This window comes from Sciurus carolinensis, chromosome 10 (assembly GCF_902686445.1).
Source record: "Sciurus carolinensis chromosome 10, mSciCar1.2, whole genome shotgun sequence".
Lineage (NCBI taxonomy): Eukaryota > Metazoa > Chordata > Mammalia > Rodentia > Sciuridae > Sciurus > Sciurus carolinensis.
The window spans coordinates 122504102-122516670 of NC_062222.1; the positions used below are offsets into that span (position 1 = coordinate 122504102).

A 12569-nucleotide genomic window follows, 5' to 3' on the forward strand; every position below is an offset into this window, starting at 1 on the left:
TCCAGCAGAGGTTTGGGCAGTCACTTGACTACATATTCTGAATAAACTAGAGGAGGAAAACTGCAGTTCTACCAACTAGGACAGCAAAGCAGAGCCTTCCCCAGTATCTTTAATGCCAATATCAACCTGTTTGCAAATGTTTAGCTGGTAATTGGCATGTAAGTATGTCCTAAACAGGTTTGTTGGATAAAGTACCCTCCCAGGATAGAATTCACAGGGCGAGTACACCCAGGAAAAATTACAGTACTGCTATATTTACTTAGTGCCTCTGCACTAGGATTTATTTTCCACAGTTGGAAAGGGAACCACCTGTCTCAACTGCTGATGTCAGAGAGCTCCCTCGAGACTCGGGGCTGTTGGGAAGCACATGATACTGTACATATTTGCTCTTACGTCCATATCTGGCTAAGATTAGGTTTCAAATTTGTGCCCTATCGTGGAGTTCATTGAGCAGTGACTCTGAGGTGCCCTTCTACGTCACCATACCCTTGTGAATTAAAAAGTAGCATGTGTAAGCCCCCGTTGCAAGCATTTCCCCAACTGGAGATACAAGTATTTGCACTGCAGCAAAATGAATGCCACTCGTCCTGGGGTTATCGACTATGGATTCAATTTTGGAAGTGAGTAGCAGGAGGCATTATCTTTGCACGTAGGAGTTGTGGCACTGTTGTTATTGCGGGGGGGGGGTCTTTGCTTTATTTCTAGTGGTGAGAGTTTTTAAAAAATATTTATCAGATTTGGAGTTTTATGTCTATATTATTAAAGAGGCAATAAAAAAAGATTAGTCTGTAGTACACTTCTATTTATTTCTTAAGCTGGTAGTGTATCAAAGTGAAGAAATTGTTGTGGAGTAAATGAAATGCCTAATTAGAAAAGACTGGATATTATGACTGTGCATTTCAGGTGAACTATTGTGGTCATTTGTCTTTGTATGTTTGTTTGTTTGAAGATTTTTCAGAGGTGTGTAACTCACTCTTCCATTTCTTTGTGCCTGGGAGAGAACGAGGCCTTTTAAATGTAGCTTCCTAAGGAAGCGTGAGGGCCACTAGACTGCACGTCCCCAGGGGGTAGGCTTTGTGTCACAGTCAGGGGCGCCCACTCAAACTCTCCCATTGACTGTATAATTGCAGCAAATACGATGGATGTCATCAACATTACTCAGATATTGCATAAAAATAGAATCGGTACCAACAAAGGCAAAAGACTTGCTATTAGTGAAGTTGTTCATTATTTTAATCGAGTCATGCACCTGAATTTGAATATTTCTACCAACTTGCAAATTATACGGTTATTACACAAAATAGGTGGAAAACAGAATCTGAGGGTATAAATTACATTCTTGGGTCACATCAAATCAATGTCTTATTAGGGATCAGTATCAGGGTTTTTAATTCCCAGCTTTCCTATGATACACACTTGCAATTAAATTTATATCTGAAATGATGCTTGGTATCTTTTCTCAAATTCTAAAAATAGAGTAAATAGGCTGGGCTAAGACCCCTCGGTTCATCTAATCTTTCCCCTAGTGTAGGATTTTCCTCTGAACCATTAAAAGTGTTATAATATATGATTGATATTAATTAGTTTTCTGTAAAGTACTGCACTTCTTAACATGAACTGAACTAGAAATAAATATATTACCATGAATTAAGATTTTATTAGTTGAGAAGAAGAATTAGATGAAGGCACCTATGTGAAATCCAAAGTACAGGCGTCAAATTGAATTAATGCCAGCACTGCCTTGAGATTAATTTGAGTACTGAATAAGAAATAGTATACCATAACATAACTGTGTTTACTGAATCATTTTTGGCATCAAAAATGAAGGCTACATTATAGATGCAACAACAGGCTTTTCTCCCTTGGAAGAGAGAGGGTAATTAAAGTAAATGCTACCCTCTGAAAAACGCCTCAGGTCTCCAGGATCCAAAAAGTCTTCTTGAGAACATTGCATCCTTGTATATATCCTGGACTCCACATCCTGGGTGATGCTCTGGCCATCTCCTGCCTCCTATTAGAGTTTTATAATACAATTGGTTCTATCTCCACCCTCCCAACTCTGGAATGCTGGATAAAACTCACTTTATATATTTGCATCTCATTATTATGTATATGTTTTGAAAAGGTGCAGAAGGTGCTGTAAAGATTTATGGGATTGCCCCAGGGATGTTCTAAAAGGGATTCCTAATGATTTTGTAAGGAGGATAGATCACATAGCATTTAGTACAGGACCATGCAAGCTGAGCACTGTGAAGCTCAACACATCACCCTGTAGACTTTGATGGGAGTGGCGCCCCCTGCAGTTGTGCCCTGTTGTGGCTCTGCTCTACTTCTACGACTCCTTTAGTTCTGAAATCCCTAAGCCTGTAATTCATTAATTTTATTTGTGTCTATGATGTTACTCCAAGTTTAAATGCACTGTCAAATAGGAATATTATGCATATCTCCCATGCAACTTTAAATTTTCTAGTAACCCCATTTTAAACAGATAAATTTAATTTTAACAATATCTTTTATTTAACACAATGCATCCAAAATATTTTATCAACATGCAATCTATCAATTATTAATGACCTATTTTGCATTCTACTTTTCATAGCAAGACTTTGAAACCGCAGGCATACTTTTTCATTTAAAGAACATCTCTATTTTGACTGGACACATTTCTAGAGCTCAGAAGTCCCTTGTGACTAATGGTTACCATATTGGTCAATACAGTTTTCAACTTGTATGCAGACTTGTCGGCATTCCGTTACACAGAGAAACCACTTTTAAAAAATAACTTAAATATGGGCGATGAAACAACATATTCTTTATGTCATTTTATCAATTTAAAAAGTGATTGTATGATTGACTACATATTTTCAAGACGTGAATGCTAAGAGAATGTAGCTGATAGGTCACTGGGGGTAAAATTGACTGTGCATTGAATTATTTTGATCCTCTGACTTTGTTTTCTATTCTGCCTGCTGTGTGTACTTCAGATATCATCATTTAACACGATTTGATACTTTGGTGATTCCTCCCACATTTGCAAACTCACGGTATCTTGTCAGTTTTCATGCACCATATGGATGTCTTGTTTCTTAACAGAGAAATTCTTGAAAGACTCTTGGCTCAAATAACATTGTGGCCAGCCTCTTGGAATCAAAACTGTTTTCTGCACTTGCTGCTTCTGGTCTCTTTAGAGGAAGAGTCAGGTTAGGACTGGTATGAGGTTGTGAGGTTTTTTTTTTCCTTTTCTTTTCTTCATGTCATCAGAGAAACCAACAGGCATTTGGCATCTCTGTGTCCCCATCACTTGTGATGTTTCTGTCATGCATAGAAAGTCAGCTTAATATGGGACTTAAAGAGAAAGTCTGCTCTGCTTAGCGTCTAGAATTTTTTTCTCTTTAAGATAAGGAAGCAGGCAAAAAGCAAACTCATGCATCCACTATATTACATGATTTTCAAAGGAGTTTTAAATATTCATACATGAATAACAGGTATCACTATTGAGTACTTCTGTGCCAAGCACTGGGCTCATATAATCTCACTTAACCCCAATGCCAACCATGTGAAATAGGCATTTGCATCGCCATTTTTAAAAGCAAGGTTTTGAGGTTCAGATAGTGTGGGCAACTTGCTTGAGACCTCAGACATGGGTCAGAAGTGGCAGATCTATGTGGTCAGACTTTAAGGCTCATGCTCTCAGAGAAGGGAGCAGCATCATCAACCCAAGTCAATGATACCCTTCAACAACGAACTTTGAAGCAAGGACAAAAATACTGCAAGTTTGAATTTGGAAGATTCCTTCATTTCATTTGTCCAAAAAGTTAATACAGGCAATACCTAAACCTGTTCCATCTTTTGCAAAAGAGAAAATAGATCTAGAAAGTTCAGTGGCTTTATCCAAAGTCAAACAAACCAACCCCAACACCAGGTTCCTTGATTCCTGATCCACTGCTGTTTGCCTGAGTGACTTAATGGCCTCTTAAAGAAGATGGTTGAGTATGGGTTTTTTTTTTTTTTTTTTCTTAATGAACACAAAGAAAGCAAACTTTAAAATGTTTTGATATAAAAACATTTCTTTTAGTTTCTTCTTTGTGTATTTTATTCTTTTCATTGAAATATAATGTAGATTTTGAAACGTGCCCATATCCCCATGGTTCAGATCAGTAAATTTTCCCTAACTGCCCAAACCCATAGAACGAGCACTAACATAAGGAAGGAGACGACAACTAGCTCCCTGTGAGTCTGTTGTGCCTGTGTCTCTGCCTGCAGCAAGGGCATCCTCTCTCCTGACTTCCAGCCATGTATATTAGACATGTCTGTGTCGGGGTTTCATAGAAAGGGAATCGTAAGCAAGGTACATTTGTGGGTGAGTCTGAGTGTCACATTATGCAGCTAATGTTCACTTCCTGGTATGTAGCGGTTGTCAGGCTTCTAAAGTATTGGAGCTCCGACAACCATTCTATTATAGATTTGTTTAACATTAATTACTATTATTTTTTAAAATGGGGGGATTATTAGCCATGTTTTGTTTGACTCAGTCTCAGAAGAAAGCTGAGATTCGGTACCTCAGTGGTTGCAGGTATGACAGGTCCCCACGAGCCACTCTTGTCTCGTGTTCTTACGTAATATGTGACATTGGGTAATGTGATCGAGAGACAAAGAGCACACATGCTGAAAATACCCAGAGGAGAGCGCCGGGCTGGAGTTCCCACTTCATGGCTTTGTACGGCTGTGCAAAAGGTTAGGTGTGGCCTATTTTTAGGTGCCCTGCATGGAAAGAAATCTACTAAGATGGATGGTAGAAAGTTCCATCTCAGAGTTGTTAGGGATTTTTGTTTGGAAAGGAAGTAGGAAAAGAATGCACGGTGATCCTCTACTTGGGCAAAGAGCAACCTGGACTCTTCACAGTATGTCTTGTTTAAAAGAGAAACTGTCAAATTCCTTTCGCAGATCACCTTGTGGGCACAGAGATCAGGCTTTCTTAGATTAGTTTTCTTTTTGTTTCTTTTCTTCAGTGGCAGGAAAATATGAAGTTAAATATGTCATGCTGGCGAGTGTTGCTGGTGAGAGTAGGTTTTGAGGGGAGGAGCTGGTGGTCTATCAAGACATTGTTCCGACAGAGGTTTATCATTGACCTGGTCCAACTTCACCTGTTCCATGTCATCTTTGCTCTTTCTCCAAATTCTCTGGTAGGGAATTTAGTGGGTCTGCTGGTGTTCATTCCTCCCTAGAGAAAAACCTCCAAGCTGGGTGGTATCGGATGACTTGGAAGCACAAACCCTTTGCATCTTGCTGCAGTGGGTTCCGTGTAGAAAACTCTGCAACTCCCAGGAATACATAAGCTACCCACCCTGTGACATGGCCTTGATTTAGCACGCTGGCTAATAATGCCATGATAAAATATTTTCAGCATATAACCTTTTTTTCTCCCTCCACACCATACAATGATATCTTAGGCGATACCCCCTAAATTAAAAAGACATAGGATCTTATTTTATTAAATACAATGAGCTTTTCATTTAAGGGGCAGTGCTCTGATATGAGGAGGAAAAAGGGTGACTTAAAACTTTTATTTCCCTAGGTTCTGCAAAACTTACTCACATTTACAAAATCCTACGTTTAGGATCCACCTTCTTTTCTAAATCTGAGTAACACCATCTCTTTTTTTGTCACAAAACCAAAGCACATGTTGATATATCATATAGCACACATATGCACAGATGAAGAAAACAGTAACTATGTGTTTTTCACATTTGCTGTGCAAACAGAGACTTTGTCTTACATACAACTTGTGCCACTTAGAAGAATTAATGATAAACAGTATGAGAGCTGCCTTTCTCTGGTAAGCTATCTGGGATTTGTAAGAAACCCATGTCTATAGAAACCAGCTCCTTTCAGCCAACACATGTGCTTTAAAGTATTATATTCACAAGTCTCTTTCCTAGAATGTTTAGTAGTTAAATATACATGGTACAAGAAAAGTAATGAAGCTGTGCTTTTTCAGTAAAACTTAGCACCAGTTAGCTTTCTTGCATGTTGTGCCTGATTCCCAGTGTCCGTGCAATGACACACTTGGAGTCACCTTGTGCAGCGGAGTCTTCCTGAGTTGGCTGGGATGCAGGCACATCATAACACTTCAGAGCTGGCCAGCTTCAGAGGTGATGTAATTGAATCTGGCCATCGTTTTTGACAGATAAGGAAACTGAGGCTCCAAATCATTGTGGGAATTACCCCCAGTCAGATGGCTGGCAAGGGACATGGCTGAGTGAGGACCCCAGTTCCTCCTGCTCATCCCACCTTCCTCTTTGAGCTGAATCAAGAGTCACAAAGTCACTCTGTATATTAGGCAGAATGGAGCCTTATGTGACCTTAAGCCACACATCCTTGGTTTCAACCTCTGTATTCCCCTTCTTACATAAGGAATTATGTAATTACATAAGAAATTGTTATTACTTATGGTCAAAATAATGATCACCCAAGTGCATGTGCAGGAAGGGAGACATGCAGGAGAAACCCAGGAGACTTCAAGAACACTGAAGTGAGTTGCTAACCAAAAAGCCTTCATTCTTGGATGCAGTCAGCTCTCCAGGGGAAAGAAGGTGGGTCGGTACCTCATGTGAACTTTGGAGGTCCCTCTCCTATTGAACTTCCTGCCCAGGAGCAAGGCTGCAACATGACATCCTTTACACAGATGGTTCCCCATTTGGGGACAAGCAGTGTTCTAAAAGTTCACTTCCAAGTTGCTGGTTTGAAACTTGGACTGTGTTTTCCTCCTCAAGTCAGTTTCAGGTGTCTTTAATGGAAGCCACCTCTCCCTTAGTTCTTCCCCTAAGTCTTCTCTTCCTGCCCTTCCTGCCTCCCTAGTCAGGAGCCAAGACTCTCTTCCTGAGAAATCTTCTCAAGAGTTTCATCATATGATCTTTTTAAGACACTGACTGTTCTTTTTTTTTTTTTCTTTGCTATGTTTCTAAACAATATGCGAGCAAACTGTGACCGCAATAGATGCTTTTATATAAATGGATGAAATTTTGACCCTACCAAGGATAATTAATTTTGAAGGAAGAGTTTAACATGAGTTGATAACCTTTTAAGTTGAGAAACAAAGTGAAGATGGTAATGACATCTGCGAGTCAGTTGTTTGGGTCCGTCTCTGAGGTGGCTAGTGGTAGTTGATAGCTTCCCTCTCCCTATAATTCAGGCCTCAGAAGGTTCCTACCAGTACCAGGTAGTGACTTCCTGCTGACACTCCTGAGCCTTGTGGCCTGAGTGCAGTAGCTGCTAGCCTCAGTGTGATAGAAATGGCTACATTTTAAACAGATGATGAATATTTGAGGAAGATAAGGGATGTCAGAGGTTGTTTCTGTCTGTTCCCTTTCTTGTATGTCAAGAAGACACAGCCCTAATACTGAATATTTCTATTCCTCTCAAAAATGAATAGTTATTCTGAATATAAAAGTTATCCTTGTTTATGACAGAAAATATAAAATTACAGAAAGACACCAGCACACCAAGAAATTCACCAGGACTTATAATTCATCAACTACAATGAACAGTTCATTTATGTTCTCTTCCTCATCTTCTTTTCTCCTGACTACAAATATTTATAGGAAAATTTTTTATGATTATAGTTATTTCCAGTTTAATATTAAACCCTAATATATATTGAACATTTCTCATTATGCTATGAAATGTATTTTGTGAGTTTTTAATGGCAACTTTGAATATATATGTATGTATACTGCTTTATAATTTACTTAACTGTGCCTATCAGTATTGGATAGTTACATCACATTCACATTTTGAAAAACATAAATGTAAATGATATAGAATTGAGGATCCTCAAAAATCTTTGTGCACATTCCTCTGTTATTTTTGTAGGATGAATTTCTAGAAGTAGAATTTCTGTGTCTCTCTGGGACTATTCATTTTTAAATATTTTAATACATATTAACTATTTGTCCTCCAGAAAAACTGTACCCTTTTATAATTCTGCCAGTAGTATTTTACATTTTTTGTTTGTCTTTTTATTGCATTGCTAAAAGTGAAGGTTGATTGTAGAGGGGATCTTCTTCATTAAGGATGTTTCTTAAAAAGTCCTGTGTCTAATCAAGTTAGTAAATATCATGTAAGATTCTACATATTACCACAAAATTTAACTAAGACCTTAAAGTTAATTGATTCTTAAGAACTAATTTACTTTCAACCTCTCCCAAATTTGAGGTACATATATTTTATCTTTCTAGAATAAAATACAAATATCAAAGTGCTAAAAAAAATCTATAACAGAAACAAAAGCAAATACCCCACAATTCCTCCAGGCTCTGTCTGATGTGATAAAGAAAAAAAAGAAAAAAAAAAAAACAAACCAAAAAGTTTTCCAGAACCTCACTTATTTCATTCTTCCTTTTTGAGACTGTTTGCAAATTACAATTTTCTCCCTTAAAATTAAGAAAACTTAAGCTAATTAGGACCAAGCTCCAAAAATAAGTGCCAGGGGAACAGTCTGGCTATGATTTAACAATTTGCAAACCTTAGTTTTCTCCAGCCATTATAAACCACAGCTAGTGGAATGAAATCTTTCTTTGAATGGAATATTATGTTTTTGAGGTGCAGTAGTGTCTTACATTTTTAACCAATGCCAGATTTAATAAAGCGTGGTATGCCTTATTTTCTCTTCTAGTTAAAAAATTAGTAAATAACCCTATTGGACATATCTTATCTAAATAATCAAGAACTCTCTCTATTATAGGTGAATTCACCTGAAATAATTAAGGTTAATGAAAATGTCTGTACATTCACAAATAGGATTGAGTTGCACATGATAAAACCAGATTTTTAACCCTTCTTTTATTATCTCTTTCTTATCTGTGTTCACTTATTGTTTTATGTTCAGATTAGTCCAACTAACTACAACTCAGATTAATTTTCACATTGTTTTGGTTGTAATATAAAAAATGCCAAAAGGACATAGGGCTGGTCTGAAGAAGTTTTTATTGGAGATGAGAGCTGTATTGCTGGGGCTGTCTATCATCTCTTGTTTATTAAAAAAAAAAAATGCTAGGAGGCATTAAAGTTGTCCACCAACCTTCCTCGACTTGTTTCCCCAAAGATTCTTTGTTCACATTGACATCGCCATGGATGTCTGTGTAAAATAAGATTTAATTTGAGAGTATTTATAGAATAGAGATCTTTGACATTCCCTATCCTGCATTCAACTCTTGTACCCTGCACAATCTCAGCTTCCAACCAGGAACCCAAAATACATGCTCAGAAGTGGATATGGATACCAGGATCAATGGTTCCCTCTAGGAACTAAGAGCCAGCCATTAAGTGACTATTAGCGATGATTAACTTTAAAAAATATTAGCCATTCTAGTCAGGTCCCTTTCCTTTCTGGAAGAATGCTCCAGGTAGGCGGCATTCTGGGGAATACCTCTTTCCAGTTACATAGACACTTCCTCAGACACAAAGTGACCTCAGGGGTCCTTGCTGTGCGTTAGATTTGGGGAGGGTTATGATGTGTAGAAATTTACTTCTTCTAGAAGGGCTTTCAGAGATCTGCTTACTCTTTTCAACTGTTGTTCAAACTCTTACCTGCCTGATTTTTCTTAGTTATAAAATGGGCACCCAGATGATCTTTCTTGGGAAGGTTTAGGACTACTTTCATAACATAGTATTTGAAGTTCTGATCTCAGTGTCCAACCAGTGCAAGTTTGGCTGTATGTCTTCCTCTTTCTGTTTCTTCCTTGAATAGTGCCACCTTAAATTTATTCCTATTATTGTAAGCCTACAAGAACAAATCAAAGAGATGTTTATACTAATAGTATTTACTTCTGAGTTTCCTTCAGTGCTCACCTGGATACAATGTTTACACCGAGTGTTTTTCCTATAGTCTGTGGAATGAGTTTGAGTGTTCCAATTTGATTGTATTTATTTTTTTTTTAAATGGGAAATTGTCTGAAATATGGATGATGGACAAAGCTTGTAATTTGGGGGCAGGAGTGGGGAAAGAAACCCAAATTTTAAACATTTTGTCAAATATTTTTGTTACAGAATTTAATTGTTCTCATGAATTATTGAATTGAATTACCTCCCCCTCCCATCAACTCAAAAGACAGATTCTCCTGCCTCCACCAATGTGGGAACTTTGGAATACATTAACAGGATTATTGAGGGGCGGATTCCATGGGGTGTGGAATCCAGGCTCTGTGTAGATATTATAGGCATCCAGCAGATGTTAATAAATACCTCTTCCAATTGTCAGGAGCAAATGGGGTTGATTTGGATCTGTTTTAGTGGTCAGTGAAAGGAACTTGTGCCTAAATGGGGTGTGTTTAAAGAGTAGAAGAAGAATCTGGCTATTGAATAAAATGATACTGCTTTTTCACGGCAAAATGCTTCTCCATTTTAAGGTCTGTCATGCCCCTAAAATTGCAAGCTCCCCTGTGATCCCGTCATACGCCTTCCTGGCAGTCCTTGGGATGCATTGCTGGGCACACAGTAAGGCTTCGATAGATCCTCATTGACTGAATCAAACATTTGGAAACCTTGGAGGCAGAGTTGTGGAAGGGGTGGAAGGAAGGCTGCAGGGAGAGAGGAAGAGCGGCAGTCAAGGCAGAGAGAGAATTAAATATAGAAACTGCCTGGGGAGCCAGAAAAGACCAAGGTTGGTGAGCAACTAACAATTTAAGTTCTCCTGAGGAAAGGGAAAAACTGGACAGAAGAGAATTTTTAATCTGAAGAGTTAATTAACCAAATTATAAGACCTTTTAAAATATCCCTCTCATTTGAGTTGTAATTTTGAGACTTAAAAAAATAGTAGCAGATACTCTAATTTGTCCTGTGAATAGGTTTAAATTTGGATTTGTGTACTAGTAGAGATTGAAGGGGGGCAATGCAATATGCTGGAGTTTAGGAGACCTTGAAATGTTTTGACCCCTAAAAATACAGCACATATGAAACCACCTTTCCTCTGGTGGCTTGGCTGATCTGACTGTTTTAAGAAATGGAATTAGGTGGCAAAACATGAGCGTGGATCCCCCAACTACACAATGCGCAAAGGTTAAAATATCAAAAACTATAATGCAACATACTCTAGTGTAAAGAACGTCTCTAAATGTGTGAATAGGATTTTTAAAAAGTATGGTGACTGCCAGCATGGATGGAGACAGAGAAAATTGTCAGTGACTTGCACGATGCAGGGATCATTTGATAATAATTAATAAACATCGACTCCTCTTGGCCAAATGACCAATATTATTTCACAGTTGACTGTGTTGAGGGTAGAGCCAATGACCTTTGTCCTGAATTTTAATAATTTACTGAAGTTTTACATTAAGTCAGAATATAATTGGGAGGAAAATTAGTGGGTTTTTTTTTGTGGGGAGCACAAAGTAATGCCACTAATTGCCTGCATGAAAGCATTCCCCAGGTTGTATTTTCCTGTTTTTTTTTTTTTTAAACTTGGAAAATTAAAACTACAGCAACTTTCTGCAAAGTGTGAGGGAATATGTGCCAGAAAAATATATTCAGCTCACTTAAAATGTCAAAGCTCTTGGCCATCTTTTCATGTCCACTAATGACAAACTTGTCAATTTAATCACATTATTCAGAAATTTACTAGCAACTTGTTGCAGGTATCAGAGGAGATGAATCTTTAGAATAAGTGGTCTGAAAAAAGCAGCAATCTGGTGGCTTTTTGTCTTGTTTGTTTCATATTGTATTTCTTTCTTTCACTTTACTATTTGAGCATTTTAATATTGAAAATGTGTGTTAGAGAAAAACCACCCACTTTTTTCTTCCTAAGGAGATAGATAATAAAGAACACATTAAATGAACCTCTAGAAGAGGAACTTAAATTAATAGAACTTTCAAAATTATTTTTTAGATACTTGGGATTTTATTTTTAGACAAATTATTGTCTAGTAAAAGGATTGAACTGATTTTTAAAAGTCTGTTGACTTTGGAGTTTCATGAAATGTGTCTTTCCAAAGATCCATACATCCCCCTGGAACTTGGAAGGGTTAAGTCTGAGCACTGTAATGTTATGGGAAGTATTTTTCTGCTGTCTCTAGTACCTTGGGTTTGTTATGTATTCAATATGTAGTGTCATCATAAAACAGTAGCACCTGCATTATTAGCCCTCATTGTTTCAAGGTACGAGCTGAGAAATAATAAAACAGTAAAGCTCAAGAAATGAATATTTCTGCTAATGGCATGTGGGTATTTTCCCTTCACTCCATGGGCATTCTTGATTTCAAACGCAAACTGCAGGACCCAGGGCACGAGGGTTGGAATCCAATGTTTATTCAAAAAGGCACCCTAAGGCAGTCAGGGAGGAAAGGCTACATGTATGGAAGAAGGCAGCTGAAAGCCAGAGCTGTTCTGGGCACAGCAGCCGCGGCTGTATTTACTAACATTTGTTTTCTGGGAACCTATGAAAGAAATGGAAATAATGAGAAGGAACCTGAAAGGATGGGGTTTTGTGGCTTGCTCTCCTTATATGGAGCAAAGCAAACTGCAGTAACAATTCGGGAGCTGGTGTTCCCTACACACATGGGGACAGCCGATTTCTG

At 38.0% G+C, this 12569-nt stretch overlaps 1 protein-coding gene across 2 annotated transcripts in view; it reads left to right on the forward strand.

Annotated features, from left to right (window-relative positions):
* The window catches only part of Ppargc1a (PPARG coactivator 1 alpha), a 285595-nt gene that overhangs the window by 179769 nt on the left and 93257 nt on the right, over positions 1-12569 (forward strand). The window contains exon 1 of one of the 2 annotated variants that reach the window (XM_047566243.1): positions 516-620. The exons of the other annotated variant lie outside the window; for it this stretch is intronic. Coding sequence (XP_047422199.1) covers positions 576-620 — 45 coding nt within the window. The 5' untranslated portion in view covers positions 516-575. Of the gene's footprint in view, positions 1-515; positions 621-12569 lie in introns of those variants that run through there. 2 annotated transcript variants of the gene reach the window in all.